Source organism: Botryllus schlosseri, chromosome 14 (assembly GCF_051294905.1).
Source record: "Botryllus schlosseri isolate E-star chromosome 14, Bs_hap1, whole genome shotgun sequence".
Lineage (NCBI taxonomy): Eukaryota > Metazoa > Chordata > Ascidiacea > Stolidobranchia > Styelidae > Botryllus > Botryllus schlosseri.
In genome coordinates this window covers 22,358,750-22,379,045 of record NC_137249.1, presented here as the reverse complement: position 1 = coordinate 22,379,045, position 20,296 = coordinate 22,358,750, and the positions used below count along the sequence as shown (strand labels likewise).

Below are 20,296 nucleotides of genomic sequence, written 5' to 3'. Positions count from 1 at the left end.
GATGGTGGAAGAGCGCGTGCATGGAAGTCGTCCGTAATCTGACGAAAAGACCGTAAAAGACCGTTGAAATTACTGAAATTGATGTACTGGGCGCAAATGACCTTATAGGCGATAAGCGCCAAAAGATGTGCGAATAAAACAAAACAAAACATCACAGGTAACACCGGTATGTTTTGCACATCTGTAGCATATTCCTGGTTTGATACCAAACATGCCCGGCATAAACCCCTATTATCGCCAACTGGAAATTTTCAAAATGCCCTATACATTCATGTCCGAGGTAGCCTAGTGTTCAAATTGTGATAAGCAATTCTATCATGGTCATACACTCTACAATTTTGGTTTGACTTGAGTTTAGAACGAATGGACTCGGAATTTAATGCTGAGTATTCACAATTCACGTACCGAATATGCCAGGTACAAACCCCTAGGACAGCTCTTCATACACACGTATGAAAGACCGTAACTGCCGCACCCCAAACCCCATAATTGGGAGGGCGAGCTCGAAGGGGGGCCAAAACTATATTGTGCGCCGTGGGTTTTAACCGGCCACGCCAACTCGAACCAAGCACCAAGTCGAACCAAGCACCTTGCCGTGCTACCTTACTCATCGCCCAGTTCTATTAGACGCATACGCTACTCCGGCAACTACGGTACAATGTGTGCCGCAGGAAAACACCTTGCAGCAACTATACCGGCCATGCGGAAATCCGGGCCGCAAAAGCACTTCGTTAGCCCACCCCCAAAAACGTTGGTCGCCCACAGGGAGATAAGCCAAACCTCCAGGGGATTCACCCCCAGACCCTACAGGTCGGTGGATGTTTTCACCTGTAGGCTACTTGTGAGCACATTCATTCTACTCGGCGCCAGCAGAGAGTTTATGTAGCTTAATCGCGGCAATACCTAATATTATCGATCATTCATGACCGAATCGGTTTTCTCGCTGCCGAATTTTTGGCACACCCTTCGGAGTTCCATGTTAGCCTATACTTAGGGGTTGGCACGTCGCGGCGCGGTAATGGCTGACGCCGAAATGCCTATTTCTATCATCCATGCGTATATTTCGGAGAATGGCACCTAATAAGCAAGGCATTTAGGGACACTAAATCGCGCAAAACGCGAAAAGAAATCGAAAAATGCTGGAAAAAGTTTCAGAAAAATACGCTATGATTTAGGTTCATTTGCAAAATAATTTTTGGGCACTTTTCAAGCTCGACTCCTCTCCAATTGGGCGGTTTTGGGTGCCCCAGTTAGCTACGGTCCTACACAAAATGAATCACGGTCCTACATAAAATGAATCAATTGAAAACGAATGATCGCGCAAACTGCGCTGTTTAGCGATGAGTCAGCTCGTACCTGTTCTGTACTTGTCGCTCGTCAAATAACACGTCTTGAACTTCTAGTTGATCGAACATGTTTCAAGCCCTAATGTTTCCTCACGAACTTCTGAATTATTTTAAAATTTGATGTTTTCTTTATTCTATCAATGGACAAGCCTTCAACATTAAATCTTGAAATTGAAGTATAAAATTGTAATATACCCCGCGGACCGGCAGGAATGTCGTCGCGGACCGGCGGTTGAGAACCATTGATCTAGAGCACAATTCAGCAAATATCACACATTCATATTGAAACATCGTTCTGATGCGGTCTCGACCCAAATATATGCCCTTCGCGACCCATAGTTCAAGAATCACGGGTCTAGGTCACGAGAATAGCGACACACACTTTCAGTATAGAAATTAAACATGGAACGGCAACGACCGATTTTGCAGCTTCGTTCCGCTTCGCCGAGGCCGGAGTCGAGAATTGTTTCGCTTTAGCGACTGTAGGATTTCTGGCAATCCAAAAGCTATCTTCCCAAGCGCATAAATTACTGAATCTGGTATTGATCGAAAGCACCGATACCGAATATATAAATCAAAATATTGATCAGGCAACTGACCCACCTGGAATCTGTCCTCCAAGTCTGAAATACCGGCATTGTTCAGAACAATCTAGTAAACGCAACACAATGGCCATAACAATGACCCGTTGCGACTCTTCCATTGTTCGAACAATGCAGATATCTCAGACTTGGAAGACGGATTCTAGGTGGATCAGTGCCTGATCATTATTTTAATTTATATTTTCGGTGTGTACAAATGCAGTGTACTTTTGAGATTGCAATTTCGCCATCTTACAGTCAGTGGCGTAGCAGCCACCTGGCGGTTCTGGCTCTGCGCCAGGGGCGGCAGGCTCCAAGGGGGCGGCAAAATGAGGCTGCACAGTGAGAGAGATGCCTGCATCATCGTGATGGTTTGAAGACGGAGATGCGATAAGGACTTTATAGTAAGGTCATCTAGTCTGCACCCCGTTTTTTTTCTCCTCCGTGATTGCTGGGCGTCTAGCGGGATAACCGCGGATACCAGTTTTCGAGTCTTCGGTCTGACCCGGCCGGGGATCGGGTACACAACCTACCGATCAAGAAGCCGGACGCATCACCATTACACTATCTCGCGCGGCGTGTAGACAGCCGGCTAAAAGAAGAGTGCTTGGTAGTCCTATAGCTAGCTGGCGTCCCGTCAGCTAAAATTTAATCAAACAGGTCTCAATCGAAAGCTAGTGTCGCGCTGATTCCGAAAACACGAATTAATATGTTAACATGGCGATGGAATCACTCCGAAATAGCCGTCACGGCCGATTGTTCGGAGAGTTCGCGGAAAAAGGAGAATGTCTGGCGAACAAACAGAAGATGCTGGCCTCAGTGTTGTTGAAGAATTTAGACGATGCATGTTTCAAGCATAGGACAGATTTAAACTTGAAGCTGAAACTATAGGTTTACCGGCATTCACCACTTAAATGATATATTTGGATTTTTGAATTCCCACGCGCTGCTGCAAAGCGAAAGTCACAATTTATTCACCAGCGCTTTTAGAAGCACTTATGACGACGAGGTGGACTTTTTGGAGTTAGCTGCGAAAATTGTCATGCCTTATACCTCGAATTAGGGATCATTTAAAGCAGAAGATTGCTAGCTTTTCGTACAAACCAATATGAGGCCTCTAGGTCAGGGGTTCTCAACCTGGGGGGCGCGCTCCCGTTGAGAGGGGGGGCGTGAAAGCATCTTAAGAGGGGCGCGAAGAATCGGTCAAATGAATTTTTTTTCGCGCTATGCGCGATTTACCTCCAATTCACGCGTGTTTCTCTATATATAGACCCAGTTTCTTATTTTTGAATTCTCTCATCAACAGTCATAACCTTCCATGCCATCAAACAATCTGTTAGGGTTGCTAGCATCCCGGTTGGATCTTGTAATATGACGATACGGGGGCGCGGAATTTTTCACTATCCTAAAGAGGGGCGTGTCTAAAAAAAAGTTGCGAACCACTGCTCTAGGACGAACACAAATTAAGTTATAATCATATGAAGTTGTTCAACTTGAGATTTTAAAAGGGTTAAGAGGCTGGTGCGGAGCAGTGAAACCACGTTTGATCGTAGTGCAACAACGTTTGATGTTTTACAGTGGTTGTTTTATGCAAAGCTACTTGATTCGACACCGTATTTATGCTCGTGTCTGAAACTTTATCTGAACATTGGTGTTTCAACTGCGAGCTGTGTGAGGAGCTTCTCAAAGCTCAAACTGATTAAGTCTTATATATTTAGTTCTATCATGATTCATGAATAATGATCGGCTATCAGCTCCATCCATTCTGTCTATAGAAAGAGACTACGTTCAAAAACTTGAATTTGAGGATATTATCGCTGCTTTTGCTTTGAGGCGGCCATCGATTTTCTATTTGTACAATACATTCGTTCGCTATTTCTTGTTTTTATTATTTTGGGCGTCATTAACGTCGAGACGGTGAAGCTGAGAAGCGGCATATTATTTGTAATTATTCCTATTGACAAAATTACTTGAACATCAATCTATGTCGAAATTTGATGAGGTCTACCTAGGGGGCGGCATTTTCAAGAGAGCCAGGGGCGGCAGCACATGCTGCTACGCCAGTGCTTACAGTCAAACAACCAAAATGAAAAAGCCATGGAGAATTGTCTCAACCAGCTTTCATATGATACCCTATTCGCTTCATTCTACTTCTAAGGTTTTGCTCAATTCACATTCCGAATTGTGCAACGCTTGACCGATTTCAGGCCATCGAACAAGTTTTGTCTCAATTTAAAACCTTAAACTATAGAAATTAAACATGGAACGGCAACGACGGATTTGCAGCTTCGTTCCGCTTCGCTGAGGCTGGAGTGGAGAGTGCTTTTGCGTAAGCGACTGTAGGATTTCTGGCAATCCAAAAGCTATCTTCCCGAGCACAGAAATTATTGAATATGGTCTTGATCGAAAGCCACTGCTGCACCGATTCCGAAAATATAAAGTAAAATAATGATCAGGCACTGATCCACCTAGAATCCATCCTCCAAGTCGAAATATCGGCATTGTTCGAACAATCGGAGAGTCGCAACGGGTCATTGTTATGGTCATTGTGTTGCGGTTACCCGATTGTTCTGAACAATGCCGATATTTCAGACTTGGAGGATGGATTCTAGGTGGATCAGTGCCTGATCATTATTTTACTTTATATTTTCGGAATCGGTGCAGCAGTGGCTTTCGATCAAGACCAGATTCAATAATTTCTGCGCTCGGGAAGATAGCTTTTGGATTGCCAGAAATCCTACAGTCGCCTACGCAAAACAATTCTCCTTTCCAGCCTCTGCGAAGCGGAACGAAGCTGCAAAATCGGTCGTTACCGTTCCATGTTTAATTTCTATACTTAAACACTACACTGCATATGCATTCAATACCACATGAGAATAGAGACCAATAGACTAGCTACTCAGAAAACCCAGTGCCAAATATTAACGGTAATCCAACATATGTTTACACCTTTTGGAATTTTACATTGATAAACCTGAATGCTGCGGAGGTGAAATTGTTTATGTTCGTGCATTCACGTTCGGTGTCGTAGAACTCTTTCTTTCTATACGATTAGTAATTTCAGCCAATCAAAATTTCCTCGTGTGTCATGCTTGTATTTATACCCTGTGTTCTATTGTCTCGTGGTATTTCGTTAAACTGAACTCTGGATCGTGTCGCCTGTCTTAAAGTTATTCTGCTGTTAATATATACTGATATCTTATTGCAATCTCGTCGTATTGAGTTATTGTTCAAACAAGATCAAGAACATAACAATTGGTGTCAGAAGACGGATTTATATTTATTTCTGCGACTGAGAAACATCATGGAAGCAAGTATATTGAAGCTTCTAGAGAAGCAGCAGGAGATGATAGCGAAACAACGTGCACAGCACAAAGAAGATATGGCACAGCAAAAGCTGCAACATGAGGAAGCCATATCGCAGTTAGTGCAGAGGTTGAATCCGGGTGCGTCAACATCTGAAGCTACCGCTCCCAAGTTTGATTCGTTTCTAAAATCAAAGGAGAAATGGGACCAATATCTGCAACGATTCAACCATCACCTAGCAATTTACGGCATTTCCAACATAGAGAAAAGAAGAGCTTGTCTACTCTCATGGGTTGGACCTGAAACGTACTCGCTCCTACGTAATTTGTTTGGTGCTGCTGATGTCAGTGCGCATACTTTCGACGCGTTGACTGAGAAGTTGTCTACACACTTCAAGGACTCAATTCATGTGCAAGCAGCCAGGTACGAATTTTACAACTGTAAAATGCAGCCGGGACAATCGTACGCCGATTGGATCGCTACTCTACGCGGAATCTCCAAGGATTGCAACTTCACATGCTCAAGAGATGGCTGTGATCAGAGCTACGTTGATGAGCTAATGCGCGATCTCATCATTAAAGAAACGCGGCACGCGGATGTGAGACGGCATTGTCTAACACAAACCAATCCATCGCTTGACGACGTTCTCAAAGTAGCCGCAACATACGTGAGAACGCTGGAAACTGATAGGGTTATCCAAGGCGAGAGTAGCGGTCAAGACACTTCCGTCGTCAACAAAATGAGGGGAAGGTCGTAAAGGTCATATCAAACCTGTTTGCATGTCTACCAAACCTAGTATCACGCAACAGGTCACATCCGTCAATTTCTGCTCAGTGCCGCTCCTCTCCTTCGACATCGATCAACCATATCGACGCGTAGGAAACCAGCTCTGGATCAACTCCAGCATCAACGGCATTCCGTTGCCGACTCAGTGGGACACTGGTGCACCCTCCGCCATGGTGGGATTGACTGGGTACAAAACTTTGGGCTCTCCGAAACTCTCAGCATACCATTGCTCTTTCGTAGCGTACGGCGACAAGCCACTGAAAGTGAAAGGTATTTGCACTGTAACCGTGCAGGTGGGTTGCGAAGTTCGAGTTGGCTTAAAATCGGTGGTTCTCGACGAACACCGTGGGCAAAACATTTTTGGTCTCGATTGGAGCGATGCTTTCTCCATGACCACTAAGGGAACATCTGCTTTGGATGCAATTTCCTCGCGGATGGTCAAATCGCGATCATGTAATACTATTGACATTTGTGATTCGAACGACAAATTGGTATCTTTTCAGTCCAAATTCCCCTCCATTTTCTCTGATGTATTAGGACGATGCACCAAGACAAAGGTGACTATTCACTCAAAACCTAATGCCAAGCCCGTATTTAACAAGCCACGCCCGTTGCCTTTCGCAAGGCAAATCGCTGTTCAAACCGAATTGAATAGATTTGTCATTTAAGGTATTCTCGAACCAATCAATTACAGTAATTGGGCAGCACCAATTGTTGCCGTCACTAAATCAAATGGATCAGTACGCATTTGTGGTGACTTCAAAGCATTGAATCAACAAATTCAGATGGATCAACATCCCCTGCCCTCCTTAGATGAAATTCTTCACAAGTTACAGGGTGGTTGTATATTCACGAAAATTGATCTTGCCGATGCTTATTTTCAGCTAGAATTAGATGATGACTGTGTGTCATCAACACGAAATTCGGTCTTTTCCGTTATCGACGCATGCGTTTCGGAGTCGCATCTAGTCCCGCAAATTTTCAACGCTGTATTGATGCCATGATCGCCGGCTTACCCGGTGTTGCTAGTTTTATCGATGACATAATCGTTACTGGCATTGATGGACGCGACCATTTTCGCAACTTATCGCTACTCTTTGAGCGTCTCACCGAATACGGTTTCACCGTCAATTTCGCGAAATGTGAATTTTTCAAAAGTAGTATCGAGGACCTGGGTCATATAATCGACAAGGATGGCAAACGCCCGTCTCACAAATCCGTTGAAGCAATCAAACAGTTGCTTAAACCTCAGGATGTTCGCCAGCTACAGGCATTCCTGGGCAAAGTCAATTATTATCGCGCGTTTATTCCTAATTTCACGAATAAAGCCGCTGCCTTGTACCGTCATCTCCAAAAAGACGCGAAATTCATTTGGAATACGGACTGTGACGCAGCTTTTTGCATTCTCAAAAACGACGTAATCGACGCTACGCAGTTAGCTCATTATGATGTAAACAGGCAGCTCATTTTGCCAACTGATGCTTCTCAATTCGGAATCGGCGCTGTCCTCTCAATCGAGCACAATGGCGAAGAGAGACCGATCGCACACGCATCGAAAACGCTCTCCGATTCGCAAAAATCCTACTCTCAAATCGAGAAGGAAGCTCTGTCAATCTTTTACGGAGTCACTAAATTTCGTCAATTCTTGTATGGTAGAAAATTTACGCTCGTAACGGACCACAAACCGCTTTTAGCTATTTTCTCGCCAGACAAGAAAATTCCCGTGATTACAGCGCAACGCTTACAGCGATGGGCACTAACGCTCATGGCTTATCAATACGATATTCGCTATAAACCGACTGATCAGCACGGAAACGCCGACGGTTTATCTCGCCTACCAAAGGGTCCAGACCCTGAGTTTGACGAACTGGAAATTCGTGAAAACGCGGAGATCGTTCACGCTATTAATATGGCATTCGATGGCTTGCCGTTAACTCGCAATGAAATTCGCGACGCGACGCTGAAGGACAAACCATGAAATTGGTAAAATTATCTTTCTCGGATTATCCTTGATTGGTGGATAATCCGCAATTTATCAACGAAAAACTCACATAACTCCGCTTCTACTGGTCGTAATTGACTCAAATTTGTCTTGCAACGTCTTTGAAGACAGCTCAACAATTTCATGGGGTTGGCAGAAAAATTTGGAATTTTTTTTTTCAATTTTTCTGTTTAAATTAAAAAATTCAATTGGATCTGCGGAGCCCTATACTTGTTAGAATTGAACCAAATTTGGTGTGCAGCGTTTTTTAGGGTGACCTGACCATTTAAGAGGTGACCGGCTTGTATCCGAAAAAAAAAGTTATTTTTGATCAGCCCTAATGAACATTGATGATTTTTCTTAGTTTTCGACTCGCAAACATTCGCTTTCTCTGCACGAAGACATAGTCATGCTCAATATTGATGGTTTTCAGCGCGTAGTAATTCCGCAGTCACTTCGCTCGCGAGTCTTATCATTGTTGCACGAAGGACATTGGGGTATCGCGAAAATGAAGCAGATGGCTCGACGTTACATCGCATGGCCTTCCATTAATCGCGACATTGAAAATCTCGTTAAGAGTTGCGACGCTTGCCGTAAGGTAATGAAAGCGCCTGATCGTCAGTATCGCGAATGGCCAAAGACTTCTGAAAGCTTTGAACGAATTCACTTGGATTTCGCAGGTCCAATAAACAATAAAATGTTTCTTGTCATCGTCGATTCGCATTCGAAATATCCTTTCGTTAAAGTAATGAATGTCGGATCTACCACAACCTTGTGTGTAGTCAACGCTTTGCGGGAAGTCTTCTCTATTGAAGGCTTGCCCGTAACAATTGTCACAGATGGCGGGCCGCAATTCACATCGAATGAATTCGATACATTTTGTTCTTATTTGGCAATCAGCCATATCGTATTACCGTCTTTTCACCCTGCCTCTAACGGGGAAGCGGAGCGTTTCGTCCAGACTCTAAAAGCTGTATTGATAACAAATTGCGACGGGGGAAAAGATCTCAACTTCGCGCTCCAAACACTTCTTGCTACGTACCGATGTGCACCGCACCCGGGCATAGACTGGAAAACGCCTGCCGAGGTTTTACATGGTCGGTAGCCGCGCAATTTGTTAAGTTTGTGCTCGCCCTTCGACAAATCGAAACCCGTTACGCCTAGACAATCAGTCACTCAGTCACATCAGTCACTCGGTTTACGCTCGCAGTTACCGAAGCGGACCAAAGTGGGTTGCTGGCGTGTTGACGAAAATACTGGGGCGTGTTGTGTACATCATAAAAACAGATCATCGGTATTGGAGGAGGCGCAAAAACCAACTCCAACCACGCTTGATTTCAGCTTGCAATGATACAGCCACACAGGAAGTTGCTCAGCCTCAACAGTCCCAAGCTGGGCAACCATTGGTCAGGAATAGGGCACAACGTCCTGCAGCTAGTCCTGCTCGATCGTCGGGCAGACGTTATCCTCTTAGAAATAGGAAACCCACCGATTTCTATAGACCGTAAATGTGGGCAACCCTCTAACTTACAAGGGAGGACTGTTATGTTCGTGCATTCACGTTCGGTGTCGTAAAACTCTTTCTTTCTATAGGATTAGTAATTTCAGCCAATCATTATTTCCTCGTGTGTCATGCTTGTATTGATACCCTGTGTTCTGTTGTCTCGTGGTCTTTCGTTAGACTGAACTCTGGATCGTGTTGCCTGTCTTAAAGTTATTCTGCTGTTAATATATACTGATTTCTTATTGCAATCTCGTCGCATTGAGTTATTGTTCAAACAAGATCAATAACATAGCAGAAGATCGTCAATTTTTCAAAATGACGTAACTTTTGACCCCGGTGATCAATTTTCCTTTAATAAACATTATTGTGTTCGGAATTAACTCATCTATGCATGTATCAAATTTCTGAAGATTTGGGAATGCGGTGGTTCCAACTTTTGATGTCCAGGTTTGGAATGGCCCTATTGTCAATATTCTCGGTAATGTCTATTCTCGGTAGTGTCCATTCGCAGTAATGTTCATTCTGTATGGTGTCAATTCTCGTTAATGTCCAATGTCAACATTCTCGGTAATGTCCATTCTTCGTAAATGTCAATATCCTCGGTAATATCCATTCTCTGTGGTATCAATTCTCGGTAATGTCCGTTCTCTGTCGTGTCCATTCTCGGTAGTGCCCCTACTCGGTATTGTCCAATCTCGGTGGTGTCAATTCTCGGCAGTGTCCATTCTCTATGGCAGTGGTACCCAACCTTGTCCGACCCACGTACCACTTCGAGGTTTTATGCAGTGCACGCGTACCACCTATGTCGTACATAATTTACGCACGCCGCAGGCGGTCAAAATGTTTTAACCATTTATGACGTCATACTCACGTATTTGAGCTAAGTGAGGTGTAATAACTAGGGCGATTTTTTACCATCAAATCGGAGGAGTTTGAACTAAAAAAAACTTGATTTTGACCAAATTTTGACTTCACGTACGCAAATTAGGTGTTTTTGCACATAATGTTAAAATTGTACTACTTATATTCATTGCTGGTAGGGGCTGTCTGTCCTTACGAAAAAGCGTTTTTGACCTAAAAACTGACAAATTTTGACATGAAAAAACTGGCCCAGTAGTTAAACCACGTATTATGGTAGAGGTAATTAAAATTTGTTGCAATACAACGAAATATACTTTCTTATATTCTCGAGTAGAAAGTAGGCTATCTGTCCTTACTACGTAGCTTGCCAAGAATCTAGAAATACCGTTTAACAGCAGTAGTTGTTGGCTGACAACACTGAAGCTGTGCGTACGCTGCTGGTGACACAACATGTTGCTTCATACTGACAATGTTGTCATGCATCACAATTTTTCATCATGCGTTTCTTGATAAAATAACCATGCAATGTCAAGCAGTCTTGCTTCAGTTAGGATATTGCGGTACGTTTAGCATAATACCATATCAATTATCAAGCTATTTGTTTCGTTCACCAGTTTATGATCCACGATGAGCAGACAATGGGCCGCCTACAACGGTAGGTCAATAAAGTGGGCTATAAGCTGTAAAATATCAAAATCTACGATACAAACGAAATTGAGGGGTCCAAAATATTTTGACTTTGTAAACAATTGTGACAATTTTTTGACTTAACGCTCAAATTTGTAAAGCAAAATCGCTTTAGTAATAACAAATTCTATTAAACTAGGCATTATCAGCCAGGGTTGATGAAATGCGTACCACAGGTTGGGAACCACTGCTCTATAGTGTCCATTCTCGGTAATGTCAATTCTCTGTGGTGTCCATTCTCGGTAATGTCCATTCTCTGTGGTGTCAATCGGAGTTTGATCAATCACAATATTTAAATTAAATTACAATTACAATTACAATTACTTCCTTGCATGTTTCAATTACATTACAATTACAATTACTCAATGCTAAAAATATCAAACTACAATTACTATTACAATTACTGTTAAATATGTATTATATTACAATTATAATTACAATTACAATTACTTTTAAACAGGTAATGGATTCACTAAAGAGGTGTTCTTTGGCAACCGTAGCGACGTAATTAGCAACAATCTCAAGCAATTCATGCCTCATTCCTGATATGTATAATACCCTCTAATTAAAAATAAACTCGTGGTGTAGGAAATGGTTTAGCAGGTTTCAGAAGAGTTTATTTGGTGTTCATCCATTTTTGAAATATTAAGATTTAGTTTAGCCCACTGGCTCTCTAACGTTTTAGACACGCCCCCCACCCCATTATGACAATGTATATTTCGTGCCCTCCTCGTCATAGCTCACAATGAAACCATAAAGTTTGCAATCCTTACGTATAGTTTGCTGGTATGGATTATGGAAGGTTATGACTGTTGATGAGAGAATTCTCCAAACGAAATTCAGACTATACACCGAGCAATAACCATAAAATGGAGGTGAATCGGGCCAAGCGCTGAAAAGATTTTAGTTCACTGGAGCGTCGCGCCCCGTTCAGATGCTTTCACGCCGCCCAAGGGGGTGCTCTCCCATTTTGAGAACCACTGGTTTAGCTTATATCGTACTTCAAAATTTTCTGTTGCTACTGATATATGGAAAACAGAATAGCGTGACTGAATTATTTAGTTGAAATGCAGCACGCATAGAACACCGATGTAAATAGGCTAATTATTTCATGTGGTGACCGTTTACTAAGCCCTTAAGGCCGTTCGTCGTCATCCTGGTTCGTACCGGATTTTCACTGGTGCGACGAATAAATGATTGATTAAATTATTATTTTATGTTGTGATTGTCAGGTTTCCATGAAAATGTAATTGAGATTGTAATTGAGAAAAATTTTGATTAAATTACAATCACAATTACAGTTACACAAAATAGAAATGGTTCAATTACAATTACATATACATGAAAAAATGTATTCAAATACATTCAGCTCAATTACAAATTTGAATTGATCCAACTCTGGTGTCAATTCTCGGCAATGTCCATTCTCGGTAATGGTTTTCTCGGTATTGACCGGACACCTGCGCAGCTAGGGCGTCGAGTTAACGAACAACTGCGCTCGATGGTGGTTTAAAATAACCTCGAGCCCTGATTCGTATTTAGCATTTACTGTACGTTGCAGCCTTGCTCAAATGTTCCTCCTTGTTTCGGCTAGGCCAGGGGTGCTCAACCTGCAGACGTACGGCCCAATTCAGCCGCAAACCCATAATTTTGCGACCTTCTACACATATTTAAATTAGCGTGTGCTGGCGGCCGTCATTTTGCAACCAATTGTTGCTGGTTCGAGTCTCGGCTCAGCCATGTTTCCATGTGTCGGAGGTTTATCTAGGCTCCTCGTCGCCGTCGTAGCGTCTTGAAAAGCCTAGCTAGAAGAAAAGTGAACCGAGCTCCAAAGTCAGCAGCAGAGTCGTGAAAGTGAACGCACGTTATCGAGAGAGAATGAAGAGTGAAGAGTGGGAGTGCGCGTGCAAGCAAAAGTTGTCCTCATTACCCAAAGCAAAGGCACTAAACTTAAAGAAATGCACTGTCTTGGCGCACAAATTCCATAAACATGCGATTCTCGCCACTGTCATTGATGTGTATATAATAGCAATAATATTTATAACAATACAAAATATCCTGATGGGAGGCCAAGAAATAACAACATGCAACTATAAGATTAATAGAAACCGGAAGATGCAGCATAAATAATATTGTGCCCAATATTTTTGAAGACACCCTCCATCAGCTCTACGGGTTAATCTGATCACGTGAGCTGAGAATGAATAAACTTTTGACAACAATATGTGAGCCTACCAACATTTTCGACGATCTCCATTCAAGGGGCAAAATTTTTGCGCTTCGCGTGACTACACACATAATTCCAGTATCTTTTCTTGACATTTATACTCGCGATTTTGGTACATAAATTATATATTGTAAGCCTGCTGGGATGTTTTGCTTCTACAATAAGAACATTTACTCAAGGCATATATCAAGAAATAAATGAAGGCACAAAACACCACAAGGGCTCTCCGCGGTGGTAATTTCCGAGTATCCAATTTCATGAGTATTTGTTGTCCATGGGCAATGGCGACTCCTTACGACACATTGTATATGTGCATGCGCACGCGCAGCGTTGCGAGAGTAGAGCTTACGCGTAAGTTCCTCGAAGCGAGAAGACATGCATCATCGGCATTTACGATGCACTCAACTCTGATGTCGTCCGTGGTAATCATGATTTTTGTCAACTACAGTGGTTATTTACACCAGGCCAATATTTCTTATATTTGATTCTGCAACCGCCGACTTGTAGCACGGCACACTTCTAGGCTTTTGCAAGGCACGGATTATGCCAGGAGTTGCCAACTCATAACAGGTCGCAGGCCACTTTTGAAATTTCGTATATAGAGGACGCGGGCCGCATGACTTCAATATCGAGATTAATGAGGCCACACAGTTGAACAACGACTCTATCTCGTCACCTACTCAACCCTAATGAGCTGGTAAAATTGGTAAATCAGGTGTACCGGGCTTATCGAACGCCTTGAAATCTGAATTAGGGATTGCACCGTGTGTTGATTGATCAGAGAGAAGCAGACATGGCGGTGCTTGTATGACAACAGTATTCTCAAATCCACATTGTCTTCGCCATTATCGGCGAGAAATGGCTTTGAAGTGACATCGCTGACGTTAAAATACATTCATTAAGTACGATTTATTCCTTGTATACGTGGATGAAAGGGCGAATAATGTATCGATTCAGTAATCCGGCCCGCCAAGTACTTAATTTGTCTATATCCGGCTCGCCGACTGGAGAAGTTGCCCGCCCCTGCCATTAAGCAATAATTATTTGACAGATGACGATTGCGCGATAATGTGACTAAATTTTAAATAAAACTTGTGCGTGGAGAGGGGTTCTGCGGGATCCGTGACGGTCCAAAAGGGGTCCACGATGACAAAAAGGTTGAGAAACACTGACTTAATGTTGTTATCTAATAGTCGACTTTCGACTTTCATTCGAATATTTATTCCGAAATAATTCCGTCGATTTCGTCGCAAAATTACAGACGGTTAGTCGTATGTGTTCCGCTTAGTGCCGAGTGGATCGACAAATTCTCATGTCCCACTCCGATCCGCTTTTCCAATTCTCTGGTGCGGCTCCGATCCAACTCCTGCCGTATCAGGAAACAGTACTGATCCGGCTCCGGTCAAAAATGATGACGTCCAGCCGGAAATCCGACCCAACACGGTACGGTGGTTCACTGAATTTATACATATGGATCGTTTATTTTCACACTGGCTTGGAGGTTACTTGCGTGTGGGTGGGTGGTTGGTAGTTATTTAGTTACACGTTAACGTCAGTTAGTTAGTTAACGTCACGGGTATCCATATAAATTCAGGTCTTATCAAAAAAGTAGTGATCCGTCTCCGATCCGGCACGGCTGTATCAGAAAAAGTACAGATCCGAGTCGAATCTGGTCCGGCCAAAATTGAAAAAATCCAGCCGGATATCCAATCCGGCTTTGGTCCATGCTCCGCAATTTGTGCTACCGGCTCCATAGCATGGGTGAGTGTGCGCGCGTGCATTGGTCGTTTCGGGGGTAAAATCTCGTATGTTGTTACGAGACCGATTTCCGAGGCTGTTATCGTCTTCAAAGACCATTCAAAATGATGTGTTGGATTCGATATAGCATATGTATTTGTAGTATTTGTTTTACGAGATATAGTGCCCTGAAATCTTTATATCTTGGAATAATTGCACACCGCATTTTGCAATGACACATGTATGTTGCAATTAAATACCAATTGTTAGTGAATGACATGTATGTCCCGGATCAATAAAAGCTATTCCACGTGCTTGTCTGCCGGTGCAATGAGCCTATAGATGAGAATCCCCATGTTCTCTAGTAGGGTGATTGACGTAATTAAATATTCGTGGCGACAATGAGACTTACCTTTCACTCAATATAGGGTATTTTCGAATTGAATTGATTTTGGTCGAGTATCGTCACCGTGACAGTAGCAACGGGCACTTTCAGTGCACCTTTAACGCTTAACGCTTGAAAGGCACTGCTCCAGCTATAGGCTTGCGCTAAACACTATAGATCAAATTAGGGTCCGAGAGACAGTATTTAGGACCGCTAAGCACGTCATAATGCAAACATATAAATACATATAGATGCAAGCTAACCAAAAAAAAAAAAAAAAAAATTACAGGCGACTTATTCTGAATCCCAACTCGATGAGGGCCAGATATTATACTCGTTAATCCACCTAAAATATATTGTTTTGGTGTAGCATTATTAAATTTTAGTCGCGCTTAGAGCTTTTTAGTGTCGCTATGCATTTCTTAATATTATTTTTCGTATACCAAGTCCCGAACAAAATACGTCTAATTTTACAGAAATAAGTCCACCTATATTAGCAATTACGACAGCATAGATTGAGTCCGTTGAAATATTTTTGTCTATGGGTTACGCATTGCGCAACCAGCAGGCGCATCGTCGACATTTCGGCGCTGTCCATTTCCGTGCTAGGTCACTTCAACAGATATGAAAAGTGGGCCAACATGCGATTTCACGTGAATTGTCCTGCCGAAAATGCATACATTACGTACAGAATCTAGTCTTTTCACGACGATTGCGCCATACTGACTGACTTACATTCACCGCGCTTCAAGTTCATGACACCTTAACAGTCTCGATTATAAAGAATGTTATACGTAATGTAAAGTCGTGACTACAAGCTTCAAATCACCGCTCTTAAACGCTTTGAAAAGAACCGATTTGGAAATCCGATAGTGCAGGGACTGTAATTAAAACTTGATCGCGTGACTGATCAGAAACTATAAACGCCGATAAGTTAAATAGGACGCTGCAGAATGCGTCGGAGGAAATTGATATGGTTTCAATTGACAGCGATGTTGTGCCAATGGCGCACGTATTCAAATAGATAACGAGTTCGATATGATCACATTGTGAATTTTCGCTTTTACACAATTGCAAAGACTGCGTGATGAGCCTGTCCATATATAAATATATGAGTACACATTGTTTTTCTCGCTGTACATTTTTCTGCAACAGTGTATTATTGTGGGTCAGCATTAGACTAAATAGCGTTGAAATGATTTCACTGCTAAAAGTTTGCATAACGATTTTTCTTATCGGAACGGTGTGCGGATACCGCCAAAATGTTTTGGATTTCTGCTCCACCGTCTTGTATAGAGATAGGGCGGATGGAGGTTGCACATGCATTGGTAGAACTGGTAAGAGTGGTTCTTCCGGGCCCAGAGGAATGAAAGGGAATAAGGGAGATAGAGGAGACGAATTTGATCCATCAGAACTGATGAATCAGCTCGACGATTTGAAAAGTGAGATCCGAATGTCTGATATCAACTCGTGTCTGAACATCTATTATATATCAGGCTGGCCAAAATCGAATATTCCTGAGTGAGTTGATAATTTGCATGCCATTTACTATCATATCATAACAGCATGAATGATCTGGAAAGTTAATAAACGAACCGTTAATGAGGGCGAGAAGCGAACCATTTCTGCATTCGGAAATATCATATCGCAATACCCGACTAGAATCATTAGAATTATTACTAGTTCTAGATTCGAGCACTCGAATTATTGTGCCAAGTCCTAATTATGAACGTTTCCAGATAAAGTTGAAAGAATGGAGAAAATTCCTGAGGTCGCGCGTAAGTTGATATAGTGATAATATTGCATTTGATATGAAATGGCTGATAACACTGGTCGACATTTTTAAACTTTTTGTTTTTTCGAACGATTAATTGAGTTTACCTAATTTGAAGATGCTGATTCGGGACTTGTCGTCAGCATTCACTCATCAGGTCACAATTTTTCGCAAAATAGAATAGGAATTTAACTAAAAAACGGCTGAATTAAGGACGCTTATGCCCGTTTTGGTCCGTTTATGATACAAACCGCATTCTACAAAGCTCTCAGCTTGCTTTATTGGATTTGAGGTGTTGTTAACTTAAACTAATCCCTCCAAATAATCAGAATACTTGGTATTTCCAAGAAATTTAGATGCAACTTCAAATAAAGAGAGTCACGTATTTTTCCCAAATCCGCCTTCCTAATAAGAAATAAGGGCTTTTGTTGAGTGTTCTGATTTGAGGTCCTACAAATACACTCTCTACCGTATAAACCCAAGTTAGAAAACATTTCATGAATGTATTTGGAACATGCACCTTATTGATCAGACACTTTAAAAACTTTTTCATCAGATCCAGTTTAATATAGAATGGTGGAAACACAACATGTGATCTGAAGATTAGAGCAGGCTCTGAAACATTTTAAAGCCTGGTGTAAGATACTCCCTCATCGGCCACTTAGGTTCAAATCAATGATATCTACTGTCTAATTTACATATAAAACAAGGATACATTGTAGTTCTAGCTAGACAGTTGAACCAGTAGCATATTAATGAGTTTAAAATCAACGCAAACGTTACACGTTTGAGTAGTTTGATTAAGCCTACTATAATAAATTTGAAATCAAAAGTTACATAGTCTCGTAAGACCCATTGATGCCAGTTGTACCAGCTACAGGAATAGAAGCACATTGATTTGTATTGTGCGACAAACCATCTTTTAGGCTTGGTGCATAAATAAAGAGGCACAATTCACAGTTCATAATGTCTCTATGATACCTTGAACATCGACACAATAGACTAAGGAGGGTTCGGAGGCAAAGAAGCGCGTGTATTCACTATCACAATGCATATACCAAGCAACAGTGGTATCAGTGCCAAGTATATGTTTGGCTTTTAATTTGAAACCTACAATAAGAGCAGCTTCATTGGGCAAATTCAAATGATGACAAAGTTACATAGTACAGCGTGATTCAACTCTATATAGCGGCTGATCACCATCACACCCATGCTGAGAACATTCTTCAGACCAAGACTCTTCATCGAGAGAATCTTATTCAACTGTTGGTAAAACTTTTTCAGGCAATGGAATTGTGAAATCTGGCCCATGAGGAATCGGTCGTGTTGCGCAAGTCAATTTTGACATCGAATTTTATGCTTATTTTTGACATTGTTACTTTTGGACAAGTTTTTTTTTGTATCATCTTTTCCATGTCCATGTTTGTCTCTTCAAACCATTGTCACACCAAATTCTAAAGATTTTTGTTTTCAAATGCTTCACAGCGTCAATGTCGCTTTATTTTTCATTCAGTGTGCTGTGAATTCCACTTCTTCACAAGTTCAAATCGCTTAGGCCCAGGTGGGTGTCTGATTTCAAGGACTTTCAAGTCGTTTCAACGCCTTCCTATCTTTTCATTGTATCGCAGTCTTGTGATGTTTTTGAAGGAAGGAAATATTAATAAATTGATACGGATATCAAAACATAGGCCGGGAATACTTACATTTTTACATATATAGCCTACTTATAAAAAGTTACTTTTACTTCTAATTGAGTAGAAATTGACGCCGTTACTTCTACTTCTACTTGAGTACCTGTGGCGACTTCATATCCGTAATCAGCGTACGAAAATTTACTTAGTAGACATCATTTTGGCCAAAAAACGAAAATCTTGTCGACCAGTGTAATTATTGCGTCTCCTATAAACAGCGTTCGGCATTAGCTCGCTCATTGTCCTTCGTGTTTCAGTTCACTATTGTTTAACGGGGATGAAGAGTGGAGCGATACCGGACTCATCCATAAGTTCATCCACCGATCATAACGCCTTACACGCAGCAAAGTTCGCTCGTCTGGATATGGATTCTGCCGTAGGCGCGTGGTGCCCCATAACAAGTATGTTTTCAACATATGATACGGCTCATAAGGCACGTCCCACCAAAATCATATTATGTTATCATAATTGTAGGTACTGTCGGCCAATGGATACAAGTTGATCTCGGATCACCGCACTTGATCAACGCGACGATTACGCAAGGTCGAGCTCATCCAGGCGGTACTACGTATTGGGTCAAGACGTACAAGGTGGCGTGTGGAATAACAGACGCCAATATATCTATGATAAGAGAAGGAGGGAAAGATAAGGTTGGTATGAAATTGATCGAAATGTGTGCTTGACCGCAAACCCTTTTGCATACGAAGAGGCGATTGTGTAACATATATGGCTGCATTTAAAACAAGCGGACTTACACAGGAAACAGCTGACATGTACACTGTACAGTGTGTGACCCGGGTGCGGGAAGATTTTCCATGATAGGAATAGATAAAGCAGTTAATTTATCGAGCCTGATCACGATCACCAAGGACCAGACTCGGATGACGATATAATTCTAGTAGTCTAATCAACCTAATTATAACGAAATGCCGGCCATTTGCCTCGCCTCCAATCAAATATGTGAAATGTTACTACGCTCTAATTTTATTTCAATCGATTTTATGGTTTTATTGTAATGCTATTCATGAAAAACGTATGGTGTGAGCCGAGTTTGCGAATATCCTCAAATATCAAACCAAGACTATACCGTATTATTTCCAGATATTCCAAGGAAACTCCGGCACGACAAGGAAGGTGATCGGATGGTTCCCGGAGCCCATGACTTGCCGTTACGTACGTCTCTATCCACAGACCTGGGAGAGATTCATGTGTCTTCGAATGGACATTCTTAAAGCTAACTGCCCTTAAAAATCAGTTGAAACAACTTGATCAGAATTATATACTTCCCAGTATAGTACGACCAATATATTAATTTCCATAGAAGTAGACTTGTAGACTAACATGTATTTTATATGTAGGGCTGCTAGTCCAGTAGCATGACGTGGCGATTTTACTTGAAGAAATATAAGAACCCCGCACAACCAGAGACC

The 20,296-nt window shown here is 42.0% G+C and overlaps 2 protein-coding genes across 3 annotated transcripts in view; one reads left to right on the top strand and one right to left on the bottom strand.

Annotated features, from left to right (window-relative positions):
• The window catches only part of LOC145456519 (protein arginine N-methyltransferase 1-like), a 340,886-nt gene that overhangs the window by 173,833 nt on the left and 146,757 nt on the right, over positions 1-20,296 (bottom strand). The gene's annotated exons all lie outside the window — the stretch shown is intronic.
• Positions 16,372-20,290, top strand: LOC145456521 (lactadherin-like). Of its 2 annotated transcripts, XM_080334660.1 has the most exons (6): positions 16,372-16,843; positions 17,141-17,179; positions 18,689-18,736; positions 19,124-19,267; positions 19,341-19,516; positions 19,968-20,290. In XM_080334660.1, exons 1-6 carry the CDS (start codon positions 16,489-16,491, stop codon positions 20,112-20,114), a joined length of 909 nt encoding a protein of 302 aa, XP_080190786.1. In that variant the 5' UTR covers positions 16,372-16,488; the 3' UTR covers positions 20,115-20,290. The 2 variants fall into 2 exon arrangements, with proteins under 2 accessions (XP_080190786.1, XP_080190787.1); XM_080334661.1 differs by lacking the exon at positions 18,689-18,736 and having other exon boundaries at positions 16,379-16,843.